This window comes from Symphalangus syndactylus, chromosome 2 (genome assembly GCF_028878055.3).
Source record: "Symphalangus syndactylus isolate Jambi chromosome 2, NHGRI_mSymSyn1-v2.1_pri, whole genome shotgun sequence".
NCBI classification, from domain to species: Eukaryota; Metazoa; Chordata; class Mammalia; order Primates; family Hylobatidae; genus Symphalangus; species Symphalangus syndactylus.
Window position 1 is genome coordinate 82,808,109 of NC_072424.2, and position 22,009 is coordinate 82,830,117.

General features: G+C 38.0%; 1 protein-coding gene and 1 long non-coding RNA gene across 9 annotated transcripts in view; both read left to right on the forward strand.

Moving 5' to 3' along the window:
* LIN28B (lin-28 homolog B) overlaps positions 1-22,009 on the forward strand; it is a 152,100-nt gene that overhangs the window by 75,727 nt on the left and 54,364 nt on the right. For all 8 annotated transcript variants that reach the window (XM_055260188.2, XM_055260199.2, XM_063619997.1 and 5 more), the window contains one exon: positions 19,209-19,393. In XM_055260188.2, coding sequence (XP_055116163.1) covers positions 19,209-19,393 — 185 coding nt within the window. The remainder of the gene's footprint in view (positions 1-19,208; positions 19,394-22,009) is intronic.
* The window catches only part of LOC134732869 (uncharacterized), a 46,831-nt gene continuing 45,827 nt past the window's right edge, over positions 21,006-22,009 (forward strand). The window contains exon 1 of the long non-coding RNA XR_010116394.1: positions 21,006-21,191. This is a non-coding gene — a long non-coding RNA (uncharacterized lncRNA). The remainder of the gene's footprint in view (positions 21,192-22,009) is intronic.

Sequence of the window (22,009 nt, forward strand, 5' to 3'; positions counted from 1 at the left end):
AATTTAAGCAAACCAACATATCTCTCACCCATAAAGTATCTGTATCAAAGATATTTTTTCTAATATTTTTAAAATTTTGAAACATAGATTGAAAGAATTTTAACAAGGAGTACAATACTATCTAGATTGTGTAATTATCATTTTTGTATACTTTATATAACTCTGCATCTATTATCCCTCTATGGATTCATCTGTTTATCTTTTTTCTACATTTCAAAAGAAGCTGCAGACATCAATATAATCTCCTCTAAATTTTCCAGCATACATATCATTAACTAGAGTTCACTATCTTTTTTGAGGTAAAATTGATACACAGTGAAACTGTAAGTGCACCATTCAATAACTGTGACACATGTCTACCCTTTTGTAACTCAAACCCATCTCAAGACATGGAACATTATCTCATTCCAGAAAGATCCTTCATGTCCCTCTTTAGTCAGTCCACATATCCACCCACAGGCAACAATTATTTTCATTTTTTTCCTACTATAAGTTAATTTTGTCTGTTCTAGAACTTCAAATAAATGGAATTACAGTATACTCATTTTTTATAAAGCTGTTTTTACTTGCTGTTTTTGGGAGATAACTTTCCTTGCATCTCTCACTCAGATTGCTCCATCTCTTGTGAGTGAGGCCGACTCTCCTTTGTTCCAGACTATCTTTTCAAAATGTTTATAATGTGCTAATAGCCTTGGAACATAGGCTTGTGTTTCCTTCCAAAATAAAGGGCCAGTATGCTTACTGCCCATTATAAAAAATTCAGTTTCCCTAACTAACATCAGTGTTCCTCCTTCTTTTTATTTTTTTAGATAGAGTCTGACTCTGTTGCCCAAGCTGGAGTACAGTGGCATGATCATGGCTCACTGCAGCCTCTGTCTTCCTGGGCTCTGCTGATCCTCACACTTCAGCCTCTAGAGTAGCTGGGACTACAGACACGTGTCACAATGCCTGGCTAATTTTTGTATTTTTTGTAAGGATGGGATTTCACCATGTTGCCAGGTTGGTGTTTAACTCCTGGGCCCAAGTGATCTGCCTACCTCAGCTTCCCAAAGTGCTAGGAGTACAGGCGTGAGCCACTGTGCCTGCCTGGCAGTGTTCCTCTCTTGTTAATGCAACCCTCTGGGTGTATAGGTCACATCTGACCTTCTTCACATCACCCTGTGGGAATTGAAGCAACTGCTCTTGTTAAAAAATAAACTGTCCTTTGGGAGGCCGAGGCAGGCACATCACCTGAGGTCAGGAGTTCAAAACCAACCTGGCCAACATGGATAAACTCCGTCTTTACTAAAAATACAAAAATTAGCTGGGTGTGGTGGCATGTGCCTGTGATCCCAGCTGGAGGCTGAGGCAGGAGAATCGCTTAAACCTGGGAGGTGGAGGTTGCAGTTAGCTGAGATCGTGCCATTGCACTCCAACCTGGGTGAAAGAGCAAGACTCCGTCTCTCTAAAAAAATAAATAAATAAATAAATAAATAAATAAATAAATAAATAAACTGCTGGCCAGGTGTGGTGGCTCATGCCTGTAATCCCAGCACTTTAGGAGGCCGAGGCAGGCAGATTACGAAGTCAGGAGTTCGAGACCAGCCTGGCCAACATGGTGAAACCCCATCTCTACTAAAAATACAAAAATTAGCCGGGTGTGGTGACAGGCGCCTGTAATCCCAGCTACTCAGGAGGCTGAGGCAGGAGAATTGCTTGAACCCGGGAGGCAGAGGTTGCGGTGAGCCGAGATTGTGCCACTACACTTCAGCCTGGGTGACAGAGCAAGACTCTGTCTCAAACAAAAAATAAACTGACCTTTGGCTGGGTGCAGTGGCTCACACCTGTAATCCCAGCACTTTGGGAGGCCGAGGCGGGTGGATCACCTGAGGTCACGAGTTTGATACCAGCCTGACCAACATGGTGAAACCCTGTCTCTACTAAAAAATACAAAAATTAGCTGGGCATGGTGGCAGGTGTGTGTAATCCCAGCTACTCAGGAGGTTGAGGCAGGAGAATCGCTTGAACCCGGGAGGTGGAGGTTGCAGTGAGCCGAGATCACACCATTGCACTCCAGCTTGGGTGACAGAGCAAGACTCCATCTCCAAAAAAAAAAAAACAGAAACAAACCAACAAAAACCCTATCCTTTGTTTCTGACCCTGTGGTATCATGCATTCTACCACCTTCTGTGAAATTTTGGCAGGCTAATTTATTTGCTAGCTTGTTCAGGTAAAACCAAAAACTCTTAACAGTTTTTGACAACTATTATGACGTGTATCCCAGTGATTCATTCCTTTTTATTGCTCAGTAGTATTTTACATAGCAAAAGTTGTTTATCTGTTCTATCATTGAAGGATATCTACACTGTTTTCAGTTTTTGGCTATTATGGATAAACCCCTAACATACATTTGCACACAAGTCTTTGTGTGAACATGTGTTTTAATTTCTCTTGCATAAAAGCCTAGCCGTGGAACCTGGGGTCATAGGGCAGGTATATGTTTAATTCTATAGGAGATTGCCAAACTTTTTCCAAAGTAGATCTACCATTTTATATTCTTACCAGCAGTGTATAAGAATTTTAGTAGTTACACATCCTCACCAACTTTTAAGCCATTCTAGTGGCTGTGTATTGCATTGTGGTTTTTTTGTTTGTTTGACGGAGTTTTGCTCTTGTTGCCCAGGCTGGGGTGCAGTGGCTCAATCTCAGCTCACTACAACCTCTGCCTCCCGGGTTCGATTCTCCTGCCTCAGCCTCCTGAGTAGCTGGGATTACAGGCGTGTGCCACCAAGCCCGGCTAATTCTGTATTTTTAGTAGAGACGGAGTTTCTCCATGTTGGTCAGGCTGGTCGCGATCTCCTGAACTCAGGTGATCCGCCTGCCTCTGCCTCCCAAACTGCTGGGATTACAGGCATCAGCCACTGCACCCGGCTGCGTTGTGGTTTTAATTCCCATTTTTTCTGAAGCCTAATGATGTTGATTACTCATGTGCTTATTTTCTATTTAGGTATCTTTTTTTAATAGGCATATCAATTCAAGTCATTTGCTTACTTTTAAAAATCAAGTTACATTCTGGCCAAGTGCAGTGGCTCATACCTATAATCCCAGCACTTTGGGAGCTGGAGGCGGGAGGATTGCTTGAGCCCAGGAGTTCGAGACCAACCTGGACAACATGGCAAAACCCTGTCTCTACAAAAAATAAGCCCGGTGTGGTGGCATGTGCTTGTTGTCCCAGCTACTCAAGAGACTGAGGTGGGAGGATTACCAGGAAGTTGAGGCTGCAGTGAGCTGTGGTCACTCTACTGCACTTCAGCCTGGGCAATGGCAGTGAGACCCTGTCTCAAAAAACAAAAAAAAATTTACATTTTGTTAGCCTTAATAAAAAAGAATTTATACAACTTAACCTGATCTATTTTTTAAGCAACCTTTTGTTCGTAGAGATGATCTGCATTGTCAATTTTATTGCAATCATTTATTTGTAATATTTCTTTGGTCTCCTTTTAATGTCTGTGGGATTGGTGGTGACAGGCCCTCTTTGATTCCTGATTTTGATAATTTGTGTTCTTTATTTTTCTCTTGTGTTTCTACCTAAGGGTTTATCAATTTTGTTGAAAGCACTGACTTTTAGCTGTCTTTACTTTTCTTTATTGTTTTTTACCCTATTTTATTGATTTATGTTCCTATTATTTTCTTCTACCAACTTTGAGTTTCCTTTGCACTTTCTGTAGCTTCTTAGTTTGAAACCCTCTGATGTTCTTTGAAACCTCTCTATTTTATTATTTTTTTTAAGACAGGATCTCACTCTGTTGCCCAGGCTGGAATACAGTGGCACAATCACAGCTCACTACAGCCTCAACCTCTTAGGCTCAAGTGATCCTCCCACTTCAGCCTCCCAGGTATCTGGGAGTACAGGCATTTGCCACTATGCCTAGCAATTTAAAAAATATTTTATTTTTTGAGACGGTGTTTCACTCTTGTCGCTCAGGCTGGAGTGCAGTGGCACGATCTCGGCTCACTGTAACCTCCATTTCCCGGGTTCAAGCAATTCTCCTGCCTCAGCCTCCTGCATAGCTGGGATTACAGGCACCCACCACCATGCCTGGCTAATTTTTGTTATATTTTTAGTAGAGATGGGGTTTCACCATTTTGGCCAGGCTTGTCTTGAACTCCTGATCTCAGGTGATCCGCCCACCTCAGCTTCCTGAATGCTGGAATTACAGGCGTGAGCCACTGCACCCGGCCTTAAATTTTTTTTTTGTAGAGACAGGGTTTTACTGTGTTTCCCAGGCGGTCATGAACACCTGGCCTCAAGCAGTCCTCCTGCCTGGGCTTCCCAGAGTGTTGGATTATAGATGTAAGCCACTGTACTTGGCCTTTTTAAAAATAGATAAATAAATAAATAAAGTACTTAAATCTAAATTTTCCTTCATGAATGGTTTTAGCTGCATCCCACAAATTTTGATATGTTGTATTTTTAATTATCATTTGGTTTAAAAATTTTAAAATTTCCTGTGATTTTTTTTTTTGCATTATCAGGTCAATTAAAAGTATACTGTGTAATTACAGATATTTATAATTATTTATCTTTATTTATCATTATGGTTTCTATTTTACTTCTCTTTTGGTAAGAGAACAAATGAATCTCAAATAGGTTAAATTGCTTGATGGTGTTTTTTAATAGTTAATGTGTCTTAAATGAATTTTTCCCCCAGTTGTTCTGTTAACTGTAGACGGTGGCTTATAAAAAAAAATCTCCAGCTATGCTTGGAATTTGTCTAATTCTCTTTATAATTCTGTCAGTTCTTGATTTGTGCATCTCAAAGCTCTGTTACTGGGCACATACACATTTATGACTGTTATGCCTTCTTAATGAGTTTTTAAAAATTCCATTATGAAATGTCCTTCTTTATTTTTGATAATACTCTTTATCTTAAAGTCTACTTTTAGTAATATAACACAGCTGTAGCCTTATTATTGTTTACATGGTTGTCTTTTTCTCTGCTCTGATTTTTAGTTTTTATATATCTTTATAGTTAAAGTGGCTCTTTTGTAGATGTAGACGGCAAATAGTCGGGTCTTGCTTTTTTATCAATTTGATAAATCTCTGCATTTTGGTTGGAGTGTTAAATCCTAATTTAACACCTAATGTAACTGTTCATATGGTTGGATTTAGATCTACCATTTTGATATTCTTCTGTTTATCTCATTTCTTTGGTAACTTTTTTATGTCTGTCTGCTGCTGTCTGTGTTAATATGATATTTTTAAAATTCCATTTTAATTTATCCACTGGCTTTTCAGTTACATATTTTTGCATTTTTAAGTGGTTGAGGACATGCATTCTCAGAGCATGATATCACAACAAAGAAATGAAAATTAGTTCTCGTAGAGGCAATACCATCCCAGATACTGTAGTGGTTTGTAGTCTTCCAAAGAGCTACAGTACATAAGTAAATATTCAGTATATCTGTGTTATTAAAATTTCACATGGAGAGGAAAATAGGAAACAAAGCTCACTATGGGGAGTATAATGAAAAACAGTGTTCTAGGCTTATAGTATACATCCTCAAATTAGATAGTGTACATAGATGTACTATTCTGCCACTCCATGTAAAATCAGAGATATTTTTATAAGTAAGATCTACTTCAAATATAGTATTATTTCAACAGTGCAACATTAATACCATAGAAGTATAGATTTGATAGGGATTTTAAAAGTTTCTTCAGCCATCATCTATTAAGTACCTCTTATTTTCAAAGAGGAGCAGTAAAACAAAATACTCTATCATAAAAGCACCCATTTCTTATGATTCATTATGTCAGCTAAGAAGTTTTATAGTAAATTTTTAAAAGTTCAGAAAATTAAAGGATAAAAACAAAATACTCTATCATAAAAGCACCCATTTCTTATGATTGATTGTGTCAGCTAAGAAGTTTTATAGCAAATTTTTAAAAGTTCAGAAAATTAAAGGATAAAAACAAAATACTCTATCATAAAAGCACCCATTTCTTATGATTGATTGTGTCAGCTAAGAAGTTTTATAGCAAATTTTTAAAAGTTCAGAAAATTAAAGGATAAAAGGTGAGCATGGGTTGAGTAGGGTGGCCTACCTGTGGCATGTAGTTTCAAGATTCTAAACTTTAAATTGTGATTATGTTGTTGAGGGATATTTGAAATATTCCAGAGAATGTTATATTAAGCATTATGATAGACAAGGGCTTTTCATGTCAAATTATCTGGCTTTGAGTCCTGGTTCTGCCTCTCATCAGATAGGCCTTGGAACTCTTGATGTCCTCATCTAAGTGAGAAAAAGTCACAGCTACTTTTTTCTGCCTCCCTCCCTCTTTCCCTTGTTCCCCACCATCCTGATTCTCCCTCTCTGCTTCAAATATATGCTGAACACCTGCTATGTTTCAGGGATGGTTTTAGGCATGTAAATGAAAAATTATGATATTTCCTTTCAAGAAGTTAGTAGCTTTATAAGAAAACAGACACATTGGTGGAGCACGGTGGCTCATGCCTGTAATCCCAGCCCTTTGCGAGGCTGAGTTGGGTGGATCGCTTGAGCTCAGTAGTTCAAGACCAGCCTGAGCAACTTGGCAAGACCCCATCTGTAATGAAAAAAAAAAAAAAAAAAAAAAAACAGCTGGGTGTGGTGGTACACACCTGTGGTCCCAGCAACTTGGGAGCCTGAAGTGAGAGGAGCCCTTGAGCCTGAGTGGTAGAGGTTGGAGCGAGCCAAGATTGTGCTGCTACACTCCAGCCTGAGTGACAAAGCAAGACCCTGTCTCAAAAAAAAAAAAAAAGGTAACAGACACATTATAATGTAGTATCATGTGTTATAATGGCGATATATACCATACATAATTGGAGCACTGGAAAAGGAGTACCTGTATTTGCTTAAGAGTATCATAAAGTCTTTGAAGATGAGGTAATGTTTAAACTGAACCTCAGTAATACACAGATATTTGCCAAGTGTGGGTGAGGGGTAAGGGTGGGTTGAGCATATGAGATAGCAGGTGAAAGCATTCAGCACAGTACCTGTTACTGAATAGATTCTCCATACATGTTTGTCTTCTCCTACCTCTTCCATCTCTGTGTCAGCAGATAGGGAAGCAGATTGGATACTTATAAAAATAGTTTAAAGTGTTTATTGAACTACTAGTCAATGTACTGAGCATTGTTCTAGGCATTGTACATTTATTTGGGATCCAACAATAACCTTATGAGATGTTTTGTATTCCTGAAATATATTATCCCTAGTTTACAGACAAGGAAACTGGGGCTCTGGGTGTTTTTTCAGTTTTTGCAGCTGGAGGCCATTATTCTAAGCAAATTAATGAAAGAGCAGAAAACCAAATATTGCATGTTCTCACTTATAAGTAGGAGCTAAACATGGGTTCTCAGGGACATAAATATGGCAACAATAGACACTGGGGACTACTAGAGAAGGAGGGGAGGGAGGGGGGCAAGGGTTGAAAAACTAACTATTGGGTACTGTGCTCATTACCTGGGTGATGGGATCAATCATACCCTAAACCTCAGCATCATGCAGTATACCCATGTGACAGACCTGCACAGGTACCCCCTAAATCTCAAATAAAGAAGTTGAAATTTGAAAATAGAGAAATAATTTTAGAAAGAAATATTTGTGTTAGACATAATAAAGTGCTTAAGATGTCAATCAAAAATTTCCATTGGCTGATTATGCTACCTCATGCCTGTAATCCCAACACTTTGGGAGGCTGAGGCAGGAGGATTGCTTGAAGCCAGAGTTCAAGACCAGCCTAGTGAGACTGGTCTTGGCAACGTAGTGAGACTCCATCTCTACAAAAAAATTTAAAAAGTAGCCAAGCATGGTAGGGCGCACTTGTGGTCCTAGGTACTTGAGAGGCTGAGGCAGGAGGATTGCTTGAGTCCAGGAGGTCAAGACTACAGTGAGCTGTGATTACGCTACTGCACTACAGCCTGGGCAAAGAGTGAGACCCTGTCTCTTAAAAAAATAAAATAAAATTCCGTGATATGACTCTAGCTTGCATTTTACGACCTCATTTTTGGTCTCTCACTTCACAGTGATACACTTAAACTACTCTCCTTGCCATCCTCAAACGTTGTATTAACTATTCCTGCCACACAAGTATATGGTACCATTAGCTCAGTTTGGACTGCTGTCTTCAATCTCCGTTAGAATCTCACTCTCTCTCCATGCACTCAAAAATACACCTCACGTGTAAAGCTTCTATAATGCTTCTGTATGGTATAGACCCCTCCTTTGTATTATTCATTTCATAATTTTTCTTTCTGTTTCTCTATGTATTCTCTTTCCCTGGAAATCAAGTTAAAGTTAAATATTTGTCTTTTTGGATTCATCCTCTGTATTTCTCATTTGTTTTTGTGTTTGTCTCATGTATTTGCTTCCTTCCTTTCTTCCTTCCTCACCTCCCATATCATCCCCTCCCCTTCCATTTTCTAATCTTTCACTTCTAAGCCACTTAACAGTCATTTCAAAATTTTCTGAGAGTGCTTTTTAAATTCTCTGGTTGTTTAAAATCTTTTATTGATGTTACATTGTCTCAAATAGCTCTGGATATACTAAGTAGATGGTGTATAAAATTTCTTTTGTTCTCTCATTTATCTTGGTCTTTCTTTTCTTTTTCTTTTTTTTTTTTTTTTTTTTTGAGATGGAGTTTCGCTCTTGTTGCCCAGGCTGGAGTGCAGTGGCGCGATCTCGGCTCACTGCAACCTCTGCCTCCCGGGTTCAAGTGATTGTCCTGCCTCAGCTTCCTTAGTAGCTGGGATTATAAGTGCCCGCCACCACACCCAGCTAATTTTTTTGTATTTTTAGTAGAGATGGGGTTTCACTATGTTGGCCAGGCTGGTCTTGAACTCCTGACCTTAGGCAATCCACCCGCCTCAGCCTCCCAAAATGCTGAGATTACAGGCGTGAGCCACCGCGCCCATCTGGTCTTTCTTAATTGTGCTGTATGTTTTATGATTCTTGGTTGACCCTTCAGATATATGAATGAGGCATAGGAATGATTTAAGGTCCAGTGGGTAGAGAGCCAGTTTTTATACCAGTGGTCTTCTCACTGTCAGAATGAATAGGGGTGTATGCACAGGATCCAATATTTTACCGCTTGCCTGGATATTTCCTTCAGTCTCTTTAGAGAAGGGCCTCATATTATTTACCTTAAGGCCATGTTTGCCTGTTTTCACATGTGTAGGTAGGAATGGTGTGTGAGAATGAAATGGGAATCTGGTCCTTTCACAAACCTTTCATTAACCTCCCTGTTTTCAAGCCCGTTGTTCGTTCTTGCCCTTTATCATACATGTGTGTAAGCAGAGTTTCTCAGGGTTCTGTTAGGAATCTTGGTTCCTACTTCTGCTGCAGCTCCTTCTGTTAATTTTCTTGGGTGTGGCTCCCTCAACTCAGTTATCAGTCAGCACTCAAACTTCTAGAAATTTATTGAATTTGGTTTTCTGCTGATGCATCTCTCATTCTCTTCTTTATTGTGAATCTTTCTTTTTACTAGTTTGTCATTTTGATGGCTTTTAAAGAGTAACGTGAGGCACCTCACTTGGTCTGTTCAGCCTGCCATCTTGAACTGGAAGTCAGTTTATGCCTCCTAGAGAAAAAAATACTCTTATTTCTAAGGAGAATCAGTTATTAAACTGTAGCCACTTCCCAATCTAGTTGGAGAGAAAAAGCCTGTGTCAAGAGAGCTAAGTAACCCATTACTATCTGGAGCCCTGGGTAAAAATAATTGGCAAATGAACAATAGCATTCGGACTATTTTCAGTTTTTTTTTTTTTTTTTTTTGAGAATGGGTCTTGCTCTGTTGTCCAAGTTGGAGTGCAGTGGCGTAATCATGGGTAGGTGCAACCTTGACCACGGTTCAAGAAATTCTTCCACCTTAGCCTTCCAAAATGTTGGGATTACAGGCATCAGCCACTGCACCTGGCGCCTGTTAATACTATTTAAAAATCCTTTTTAAATGGTTCATTGGGAAGAGGAAAGCAAATATAGCAAGGATTTTTTTTTTTTTCCCCGAGTCAGGGTCTCTCTCTGTCACCCAGGCTGTTATAGAAAACAGCATGAAGTGCAATATTGAGACCTCAGCTCACTGCAGCCTCCCTAAGTAGCTGGGACCTCAAGTGTGTGCCACCATGCCCAGCTAATTTTTTTTATTTTTTTGTAGAGATGGGATTTCGCCATGTTGCACAGGCTGGCCTAGAACTCCTGAGCTCAAGCAACCCACCTCCCTCGGCCTCCCAAAGTTTTGGGATTACAGGCATGAGCCACTGCACCTAGGCTGAAAGCCAATATTTATATAATTCTTAAATAAATATGTGCCAGAATGAATTTTAAAAATTGAATTCTCATCATCCACCTCCCACCCAACCCCTTACCCTTCTGAGTCTCTATTGTCTATCATTCCACCCTTTTTTTTTTTTGGAGAGGAAGTCTCGCTCTGTCGCCCAGGCTAGAGTGCAGTGGCGCGATCTCGGCTCACTGCAAGCTACCCCTCCCGCATTCACGCCATTCTCTTGCCTCAGCTTCCCCAGTAGCTGGGACTACAAACGCCCGCCACCACGCCCAGCTAATTTTTTTTTTTGTATTTTCAGTAGAAACGGGGTTTCACCGTGTTAGCCAGGATGGTCTTGATTTCCTGACCTCGTGATCCACCCACCTTGGCCTCCCAAAGTGCTGGGATTAGAGGTGTGAGCCACCGCGCCCGGCCTATCATTGCACTGTTTACATCCATGTGTACAAATTTTTTAGCATCCACTTATTAGTGAGAACATGTGATATTTGACTTTCTGTGCCTGGCTTTTTTCACTTAAGATAATGACCTCCAGTCCATTAATGTTGCTGCAGAAGACATGATTTTATTCTTTTTCCCAGTGGAATAATATCCATTGTGTATATATATATACCACATTTTCGTTATCCACTCATCCATTGATAGATAGTTTGATTCCACGTCTGCTACTGTGAATAGGGCTGTGCAAAACGTACAAGTGTGGTTATCTTTGATATATTGATTTCTTTTCCTTTGGGTCGATACCCAGTAGTGGGATTGCTAAATCGAATAGTAATTCCATTTTTAGTTCTTTGGTAAATCTTCATGCTGTTTTCTATAAAAGTTTTACTAATTTGCATTCCTACCAACAGTGTATAAGAGTTCTCTTTTTCGAGGATACAAACAAATGGAACAACATTCCATGCTCAAGGGTTGGAAGAATCAATATTGTGAAAATGGCCATATTGCCCAAGGTAATTTATAGATTAAATGCCATCCCCATCAAGCTACCAATGACTTTCTTCACAGAATTGGAAAAAACTACTTTAAAGTTCATATGGAAACAAAAAAGAGCCCGCATCGCCAAGTCAATCCTAAGCCAAAAGAACAAAGCTGGAGGCATCACGCTACCTGACTTCAAACTATACTACAAGGCTACAGTAACCAAAACAGCATGGTACTGGTACCAAAACAGAGACATAGATCAATGGAACAGAACAGAGCGCTCAGAAATAATGCCACATATCTACAAATATCTGATCTTTGACAAACCTGACAAAAACAAGCAACGGGGAAAGGATTTCCTATTTAATAAACGGTGCTGGGAAAACTGGCTAGCCATATGTAGAAAGCTGCAACTGGATCCCTTCCTTACACCTTATACAAAAATTAATTCAAGATGGATTAAAGACCTACATGTTAGACCTAAAACCATGAAAACCCTAGAAGAAAACCTAGGCAATACCATTCAGGACATAGGCATGGGCAAGGACTTCATGTCTAAAACATCAAAAGCAATGGCAACAAAAGCCAGAAATGACAAATGGGATCTAATTAAACTAAAGAGCTTCTGCACAGCAAAAGAAACTACCATCAGAGTGAACAGGCAACCTACAAAATGGGAGAAAATTTTCGCAACCTACTCATCTGACAAAGAGCTAATATCCAGAATCTACAATGAACTCAAACAAATTTACAAGAAAAAAACAACCCCATCAAAAAGTGGGCGAAGGACATGAACAGACACTTCTCAAAAGAAGACATTTATGCAGCCAAAAAACACATGAAAAAATGCTTATCATCACTGGCCATCAGAGAAATGCAAATCAAAACCACAATGAGATACCATCTCATACCAGTTAGAATGGCGAGCATTAAAAAGTCAGGAAACAACAGGTGCTGGAGAGGATGTGGAGAAATAGGAGCACTTTTACACTGTTGGTGGGACTGTAAACTAGTTCAACCATTGTGGAAGTCAGTGTGGCGATTCCTCAGGGATCTAGAACTAGAAATACCATTTGACCCAGCCATCCCATTTCTGAGTATATACCCAAAGGACTATAAATCATGCTGCTATAAAGACACATGCACACCTATGTTTATTTCAGCACTATTCACAATAGCAAAGACTTGGAACCAACCCAAATGTCCAACAACGATAAACTGGATTTAGAAAATGTGGCACATATACACCATGGAATACCATGCAGCCATAAAAAATGATGAGCTCATGTCCTTTGTAGGGACATGGATGAAACTGGAAACCATCATTCTCAGTAAACTATCGCAAGGACAGAAAAACCAAACACCGCATGTTCTCACTCACAGGTGGGAATTGAACAATGAGAACACATGGACACAGGAAGGGGAACATCACACTCCGGGGACTGTTGTGGGTTGGGGGGAGTGGGGAGGGACAGCATTAGGAGATATACCTAATGCTAAATGACGAGTTAATGCGTGCAGCACAACAACATGACACATGGATATATATGTAACAAACCTGCACATTGTGCACATGTACCCTAAAACTTAACGTATAATAAAAAAATAAAAAAACAGTTCTCTTTTTCCCACATCCTTGCTAACATCTTTTTAATAATAGCCATTCTGACTGTGGTAAGATATTTCATTGTGGTTTCCTGATGATTAGTGGTGTGACATTGAGCATTTTTCATACACCTGTTGGCCATTTGTATGCCTTATTTGCAAAATGTCTATTCATGTTCTTGGCTCACTATTTTTTGTTGTTTGAGTTCCCTGTATATTCTGGATATTAATCTACCTGTCAGATAACTAATTTGCAAATATTTTCTCCCATTCTACAGGGTGTCTGTTCACTCTGTTGATTATTTCTTTTGCTGTGAAGAAGGAGGCTTTTTAGTTTAAGTCTTTTTTGTCTATTTTTGCCTTGCTGTTGAGGTCTTACCAAGTAAGATTTTAATAGAAAGCCATGACTAGGAGAGTACATCCCTGACCGGAATAAGATAGACTACAGAAATGAGAAAATATTCAGAGAAATATAAGTCATCCAGTTAGGGACTGTGTTTTAGAGTAATGGGAAATGAAGTGGAAAATGTAAGTAAGGTAAGATTATGAAGGATCTCACCTACAACCTAAGAGCAGAATTGTAGATTTTTGAGACAAGGGACTAACAGGCTAAGATTTATTGAGAGAGAATGTGCAGGTATGGAAGATGATGTAGAGTAACGAGCAGTTGCGATGCTGAGATGCCAGTGAAGAAACTATTACACTTATCTTGGTAGAAGATAGTGTAAACTTTCCCTTTGCCCTCTGAAGATTCACTAAAAATTACTGACAAGAGGCAGATTAATAGGAGAAAAGGCTTACAAGTTTATTTGATCATAGTTTTACCGTGACACAGGAGCCTCCAGAATGAAGATTCAAAAATTCAGGGGAAATTGTACATTTTTAGGCATATGTTTAACAAAGTATAGACAGCTGTAAAGAAATATAATTGGACAAAAAGATTATGTATGATCTAATGCTAACAGACTGAGTAGGGAAACCCAGCAAGGTCTGTCTCCCTAGATTTTTCTTGGCCTCTCTGAGCATGCATTCCTGCCTTTTGGGTATGGGCAAGACCTTCTCTGATTGGAGGTCTTATTGACTTAGAGTCAAACAAGGTAGGTCAGTTTTTGCACAGAAAGGTCCAGATGGGGATGGAATTGGAGTAATGTTTTTAAGTTTTATGGCTGGCTTTGGGGAAAAGGGATTCTGGTTTCTGTAACCTACCTTGGGGAAGAGGGATTCCAGTTTCTATGGCTAGCCTTGCGGGGAAATGAGACTGAGAAACAGGAAGACTGGAGAAGGTCAGAGAAAAACTTCTGCTTCTAAAGTTTTCTTTTTTGTTGTATTGTTTTCTGAATCCCAGCAATAGTTAAGACCTAAAGTAGGGTGATAGCAGTCCAATGAAGTGGATGGGGCAGATGAGAGAGGAGAGATAGGAAGCAAAAATAAACAAGATTCCATAAACGGTTTGGGTAAAAGTAAGCATTGGAACCAGTGTAATTGGAAAAATGGAGAAACCTTCAATAAAAATTGGCAAGTTAAGGGGATAAGTTGATTTTTGGGGGAACAAATATAGTGAGCTAATTCCTTACCTTTCAACAATCTTTCCCACCTATGTAGCAGCTATTTTGGTATAATAGCGAAGACAGAGTATTCTCTGTGAATTCTTGTCTTTTTCTTGCAAAGCCATTATAGTTTCTTATGGATATATATATATATATATATATTTTTTTTTTTTTTTTGCCAAGTATTATGAAACTAAATTGCCTTATGGACTAATTTGGGGAGGGAGACATATACGATAGAACTTTTTAAAGTATTCTTTCAGAATATCATGAAGAACAGCTAGAATTTATTGGTTTGTAAGAGCTGGAATTTTACTTTAGATTTGGAAAAGCAGTTCACTTATAAGATACCTATCAAAAATCATAATAACAGAAAATTAAATTAAGTGAAAGTATACCAGCTTCATTGGGTTCACTAGGAACTATGCACCAACTCCTACGAAAGTGCACTAAGAGCTATGAGGAGATAAGTGATAGAGTTTTGTTTGGTTGGTTGGTTGGTTTTTTTTGAGACAGGGTCTCGCTGCATCGCCCAGGCTGGAGTGCAGTGACACAATCTTGATCTCCGCTCACTGCAACCTCCGCCTCCCAGGTTCAACGGATTCTTCTGCCTCAGCCTCCCAAGTAGCTGGAATTACAGGCAAGCGCCACCACGTCGGGCTAATTTTTTGTATTTTTTTAGTAGAAACGGGGTTTTGCCACGTTGGCCAGGCTGGTCTTGAACTCCTGACCTCAGGTGATCTGCCCGCCTTGGCCTCCCAACGTGCTGGGATTACAGGCGTGAGATACTGCACTTAGCCCAGTGATAGAGTTTTTGTTGCCAAAACAAAACATATGAACATATGATAGCTCTAATAAAAAATGCTGTTTCTTTGTTCTCATAATTGTAGTAGTTGAACTATGCTCCATTTCATCCGTAAAAGAGAAATAATCTGTACCTTCTTGAGTGGAGAGGGAGAAAGGAAATGAATGAAAGCAACGTAACTATTTATAATTAGTGAGGAGAAAGCTTAGGAAAAAAATGAGAAGATGCTTTAGAAATGTTAAAATAGCTTTAATAATAATACTTTGTTATTTTAAAGAACGTAGGCAGTTGTGATTTTTTCCCCAAACATTTCATCAGAGAGCAGAAAAGGTGCTGCCAAATTGCAGACTTCCACATGAAAGATTTCACTATGTCATGTGACCTGCACTAGAAGCAGGTTAATAACCCTGTTTTCATGGGCTGTCTTGCTTTCACAATGAATGGTCTCCTTTCGCAATGAATTTTTGAAGTTTTGTTTTTATTCTATGTAATAATTTGGTTACGTGTAATTATTTAGCTGCCTTTAGAGTCATGGACTTGGAGAAGTGAAGATTTTCTGGTCCAGTATTTCTCTAAGTATGTTCGTCATCTGTACTTAAAGAAGGGGCTCTGGGATCAATTAGGTCAGGAAACTGCTGAGTTAAAAAAGATTTTTAGTTTTGTGGGAGTTGGGGAGGTGAGAACATTCCTGAGACTTTTTTTTTTTTTTTTTTTTTTTTTTGTAGAGTGACTGAATGGATTTTATTTTTTTTATTTTTTTTCTAATTTTTTTTTTTTTTTTTTATACTTTAGGGTTTTAGGGTACATGTGCACAATGTGCAGGTTTGTTACATATGTATCCATGTGCCATGTTGATTTCCTGCACCCATTAACTCGTCATTTAGCATTAGGTGTATCTCCTAATGCTGTCCCTCCCCCCTCCCCCCACCCCACAACAGTCCCCGGAGCGTGATGTTCCCCTTCCTGTGTCCATGAGTTCTCATTGTTCAATTCCCACCTATGAGTGAGAACATGCGGTGTTTGGTTTTTTGTCCTTGCGATAGTTTACTGAGAATGATGTTTTCCAGTTTCATCCATGTCCCTACAAAGGACACGAACTCATCCTTTTTTATGGCTGCATAGTATTCCATGGTGTATATGTGCCACATTTTCTTAATCCAGTCTATCGTTGTTGGACATTTGGGTTGGTTCCAAGTCTTTGCTATTGTGAATAGTGCCGCAATAAACATACGTGTGCATGTGTCTTTATAGCAGCATGATTTATAGTCCTTTGGGTATATACCCAGTAATGGGATGGCTGGGTCAAATGGTATTTCTAGTTCTAGATCCCTGAGGAATCGCCACACTGACTTCCACAATGGTTGAACTAGTTTACAGTCCCACCAACAGTGTAAAAGTGTTCCTATTTCTCCACATCCTCTCCAGCACCTGTTGTTTCCTGATTTTTTAATGATGGCCATTCTAACTGGTGTGAGATGGTATCTCACTGTGGTTTTGATTTGCATTTCTCTGATGGCCAGTGATGAGGAGCATTTCTTCATGTGTTTTTTGGCTGCATAAATGTCTTCTTTTGAGAAGTGTCTGTTCATGTCCTCTGCCCACTTTTTGATGGAGTTGTTTGTTTTTTTCTTGTAAATTTGTTTGAGTTCGTTGTAGATTCTGGATATTAGCCCTTTGTCAGATGAGTAGGTTGCAAAAATTTTCTCCCATTCTGTAGGTTGCCTGTTCACTCTGATGATAGTTTCTTTTGCTGTGCAGAAGCTCTTTAGTTTAATGAGATCCCATTTGTCGATTTTGGCTTTTGTTGCCATTGCTTTTGGTGTTTTAGACATGAAGTCCTTGCCCACGCCTATGTCCTGAATGGTATTGCCTAGGTTTTCTTGTAGGATTTTAATGGTTTTAGGTCTAACATATAAGTCTTTAATCCATCTTGAATTAATTTTTGTATAAGGAGTAAGGAAGGGATCCAGTTGCAGCTTTCTACATATGGCTAGCCAGTTTTCCCAGCACCATTTATTAAATAGGGAATCCTTTCCCCATTTCTTGTTTTTGTCAGGTTTGTCAAAGATCAGATAGTTGTAGCTATGCGGCATCATTTCTGAGGGCTCTGTTCTGTTCCATTGATCTATGTCTCTGTTGTGGTACCAGTACCATGCTGTTTTGGTTACTGTAGCCTTGTACAGAAATACAGTCTACCATCAGAGAATACTACAAACACCTCTATGCAAATAAACTAGAAAATCTAGAAGAAATGGATAAATTCCTCGACAAATACACCCTCCCAAGACTAAACCAGGAAGAAGTTGAATCTCTGAATAGACCAATAACAGGTTCTGAAATTGTGGCAATAATCAATAGCTTACCAACCAAAAAGAGTCCAGGACCTGATGGATTCACAGCTGAATTCTACCAGAGGTACAAGGAGGAACTGGTACCATTCCTTCTGAAACTATTCCAATCGATAGAAAAAGAGGGAATCCTCCCTAACACATTTTACGAAGCCAGCATCGTCCTGATACCAAAACCTGGCAGAGACATAACCAAAAAAGAGAATTTCAGACCAATATCCTTGATGAACATTGATGCAAAAATCCTCAATAAAATACTGGCATACCGAATCCAGCAGCACATCAAAAAGCTTATCCACCATGATCAAGTGGGCTTCATCCCTGGGATGCAAGGCTGGTTCAACATACGCAAATCAATAAATGTAATCCTGAGACTTTAATATGCTAATATGAGTCTCTCACAGAGAAACAACATACAGCGTTTTACAAACTTACTTGACCACAAAACCTTTTTCTCGTGGTCTTGTTGTTACTCAGAACTCAAATCTTTTGAATTTACAAATAAAGAGAAACGACAGCAAATGGCTTATTCAAAGCAATATAGCAGTTTATTTAAAGAACTGGACTTGAACTAAGAACTTCTACCATGATATGTTTTATTTCTGTTGCCTTACCAATTTAGGAGAGTCTTTAAAAACTACATGATATTCTAAATTAGATCTGTAAAATGTACACAGAGGGGTTTGAAAAAATCAATAAAACTACTGATTGAATTATTTTTAGTATATTTCGAATTGGCACATTGACTTTGATGAAAAGAGGATTGAAAGAGCCAAATAATATTTGAAACCAAAATCAACAATTTTGTGACTGGTGAGCATTGTTATTTTTACAAAAAATCAGCTATCTTTCAAATATGAAATCTGATTTCCTTTCAAATTATAAAAAGCTCAAATGACGCAGTAATGTATATACCAGAAAACTTTGCTACCTTTCTAGAACGGGACTGGAGAAAACGACTCTTTAGTGTCTGTTGTTTCAGACCACATCTCTATATAATAAACATATATCTTTTAAAAACTTTAGCTGGACTCTGCATGTGCCTGTTATCTTAGCTACTCAGAAGGCTGAGGCTAGAAAATCCCAGAAGTTCAAGACCAGCTTGGGCAACATAGTGAGTCCCATATCAAAAATAAATAAAGTTAAAATTTTACATAGACAGCATTATGGTAGACACAGTTCTTTAACTCTTTTTTCTTTTAACTCAACAATATTACATGCTTATCTTTCTACATTAGAACATGTAGAACTAATGAAACTTCTCTTAATGGCTTAATAATGTTATATGGTGCTATTATATTAATTATTTATTTAATCAGTTTCCCATTGATAGACATTCAGATAGGTGTAATTTTTTACCCTCAGTGCCGTGGTATCTTTTTGAGCCTTTGTGTATGTCTGTAGTAGAATTATTAATTGTGGAATTGCTGGGACAAAGAATATGCACATTTAAATTTTTCTAAGTATTTCCAAATTGCCTTAAAAATTTTTTTCTCCCACTGCCAGTATCGCAAAAAGAAACTTTAAAATGGTATATGTTTCACTGAACTTAAGACTTTATACTTTTGTAATGCATGACAGAGTATCTTTCTTTGTTAAAATTATAGAGATAATTTATAAAGCAATGATAATTTTGATCTCTCTTTTTCTCCCCCACCCTCTTCTGTTCTTTACAGAGCAAACTATTCATGGAAGGATTTAGAAGCCTAAAAGAAGGAGAACCAGTGGAATTCACATTTAAAAAATCTTCCAAAGGCCTTGAGTCAATACGGGTAACAGGACCTGGTGGGAGCCCCTGTTTAGGAAGTGAAAGAAGACCCAAAGGGAAGACACTACAGAAAAGAAAACCAAAGGGAGATAGGTAATCATTTTTGCTTTGTTAATTTATCAGTTTATTGTACTTGGAAAGGATTTCTGAAAATGTTTTCATCTTACTGCATTTTATATCGTCTAGCCAAAGGAAACCACCATCATGTAGAATATATTAAATATCAGAAATATAGGCTATTTTGCAGTTTGAATTATCTGCAGAATGTACTGAACTGAGCCTTCAGCATTAAGCACTGAATAGTCCCTTGACGACCTTTTCCACCAGACTGTTCTGAGACCACAGTTGAGGAGTTGAAGTTCCCAATAGATAGAGGTGCCCTTTTTTAAACCCAGAATTTGCCAAACACCTCACCTCTTTTTTCAAATGAAAATGTACCTGTTGTTTTGTCTGTTTTTAAAAGGCAGCTCACATATAGAAAGTCCAAATAATATAAAAACCATAAAGAGGAAAAAATCACTTGAAATCCTAATTAGAGGTGGGAATTATAATATATATGGTATTTTGAAACTTGTAATTTTTTTCACCTAATAGTATATTATAGAATATTTCATGTCAATTGTTATCACTTCATAAATTTTACTATATGAATGTACCAAAATATAATTTAAAGAACAATATGTTAGTGGATATTTAGGCCACCTCGTGTATCTTGAATTGATCAATAACACCATGGGAACTCTTAGATGTACATTTTTGAAAAGTTGTCTGATTATATCTTTAGGGTAAATGATAGTGAAAAGTCTGGATCAAAAAAATATGTATTTTAAAAATTTCGATACCTATTTCTAAACTGCTCTCCAGAAATGATTAGCGGGCCAGTATGTAACACCTCTGAAAGTGAGACAGCTCATTGAATGTTGTTGTTTTTTTTAAATCTTTTCCAGTTACATAGGTTAGAGATGCAGCTCATTGTTTGTTTGTGTTTTCTTCACATTATTTGATTACTTTGGAGGTTGAATATATTTTACATGTTTTCATTTTTATTTTTTTCTTCTAAGAATTGTACATTTCTTGTCCATTGACCATTTTCTATTGAGATGTTCATTTGTTATTATTGATTTCTAAGTTCTCTTGATATATTTAGGATATGAATCATTTTTCTCAAATAAAAAATAAGAAATTTTTTTAGCTTGTAAAATATATTTTAGCTTTAATGATAGTTTTTAAAAAGTATTTTGAAGTTTTGAAATTTTTACAAAGTCTGTGACTCTCTCCTTGATGTTACCTGACTTTGATTGCTATTTCATTTTCCAAACTACAAAATTAAAAATATACTATATTCATTTATGTTTTTAGTATTATTTTAGTTAATTTATATTTTACACTTAAGTGTCTCTTCTCTTTATAATCTAATTTGCTTTTGAAGAAAGGACTGTAAAGGTCTAGATTTTCTTTTCTCTCCAAATTGGTAACCAGTTATCTCTGTAGCACTTGTTGCCTATTTCGTATTTTCCTATTGTTTTGAAAAGCCATCCAGTGAAACAATAAATTCCATTTTCATTGACATTTTTAGCAGCTCATTTTGTACAAAAGAAAGTCCATGAATATGTGTGAAAGTTTAATGATACACTTAGCTTTTAAAGTGGTTTTCTGCTCCCATGGAGATAATACCTGCATACATACTTAAATACGTACAAGTAAAGCAAAGTAAAATAAAACAGCCCTTTATTTTTCCAGGTCTTTAAGATAAAATCTTTAACAAAGTAGTTCTAGAATGCTTTACATTCCATTCTGGGTTGGAATCAGTATGAGAGGGAGAATAGTGGAGGTTGAGATTTGAAGAGTAAGATAGGAGGACATTTTTTCATATTGAATCTTGTCAACCATTGTAAGGACTTTGATTCTGGAGAAAATAGGAAGTCATTGGGAAATTTTAGGTCGAAAAGTAACATGATCTGATTTACTCAGAGTATCATTCTGGCAGCTTCGATGACAACACAATGTGGAGAGGCAAGGATAGAAGCTGAAAGACCACTAAAGAAGAAGTTCCAATAATACAGAAAAGAGATAGTGGTGGTTTGGACAAGGGTAGTAGCAGTAGAAGTGGTGAACAAAAATTCTGATATGTTTTGAAGGAAGAGACCATAGAATTTACTGATGGATTGATTAGATGTGGACTATCAGAGGAGAAGAGTCCAGGGTGACTCCAAGGGTTTTTGGCCTATACAACAGGAAAGATTAAGGGACTATTTATCAAGATGGAGAAACCTACAGAAGGAGCCTGAAATCAAAAGTATAGTTTCAGACATTTAATTAGAGATACATAATGCACATCCAAGTGAAGATGTATATTAGGCAGATGGGTGCACTATATGGAGTTCCAGCACTGGAGTTAAAAAATTGGCAACATTTAGCAAAAAGATGATATTCACAGCCACAAGAGGAAATGAGATGACCATCACAGCGAGTATACATAGGCAAGAAGAGGACTAAGCCCTGGGGCACTCTAGCATTTAAGAGTCAAGAAGAGGGAGGAACAGCAAAGGGCACTAAGTAAGAAGGTGGGAAATAGGAGGGAAAGTCAGGGAAAGAAAATATTTCAAGAAAGGGTATCAGGTATGTTAAATAGTGCTGATAATGAAATGATCAAGTAAGATAACCATTGAAACTTGACCGCTTAGCAACACGGAAGTCATTATTGAGGTC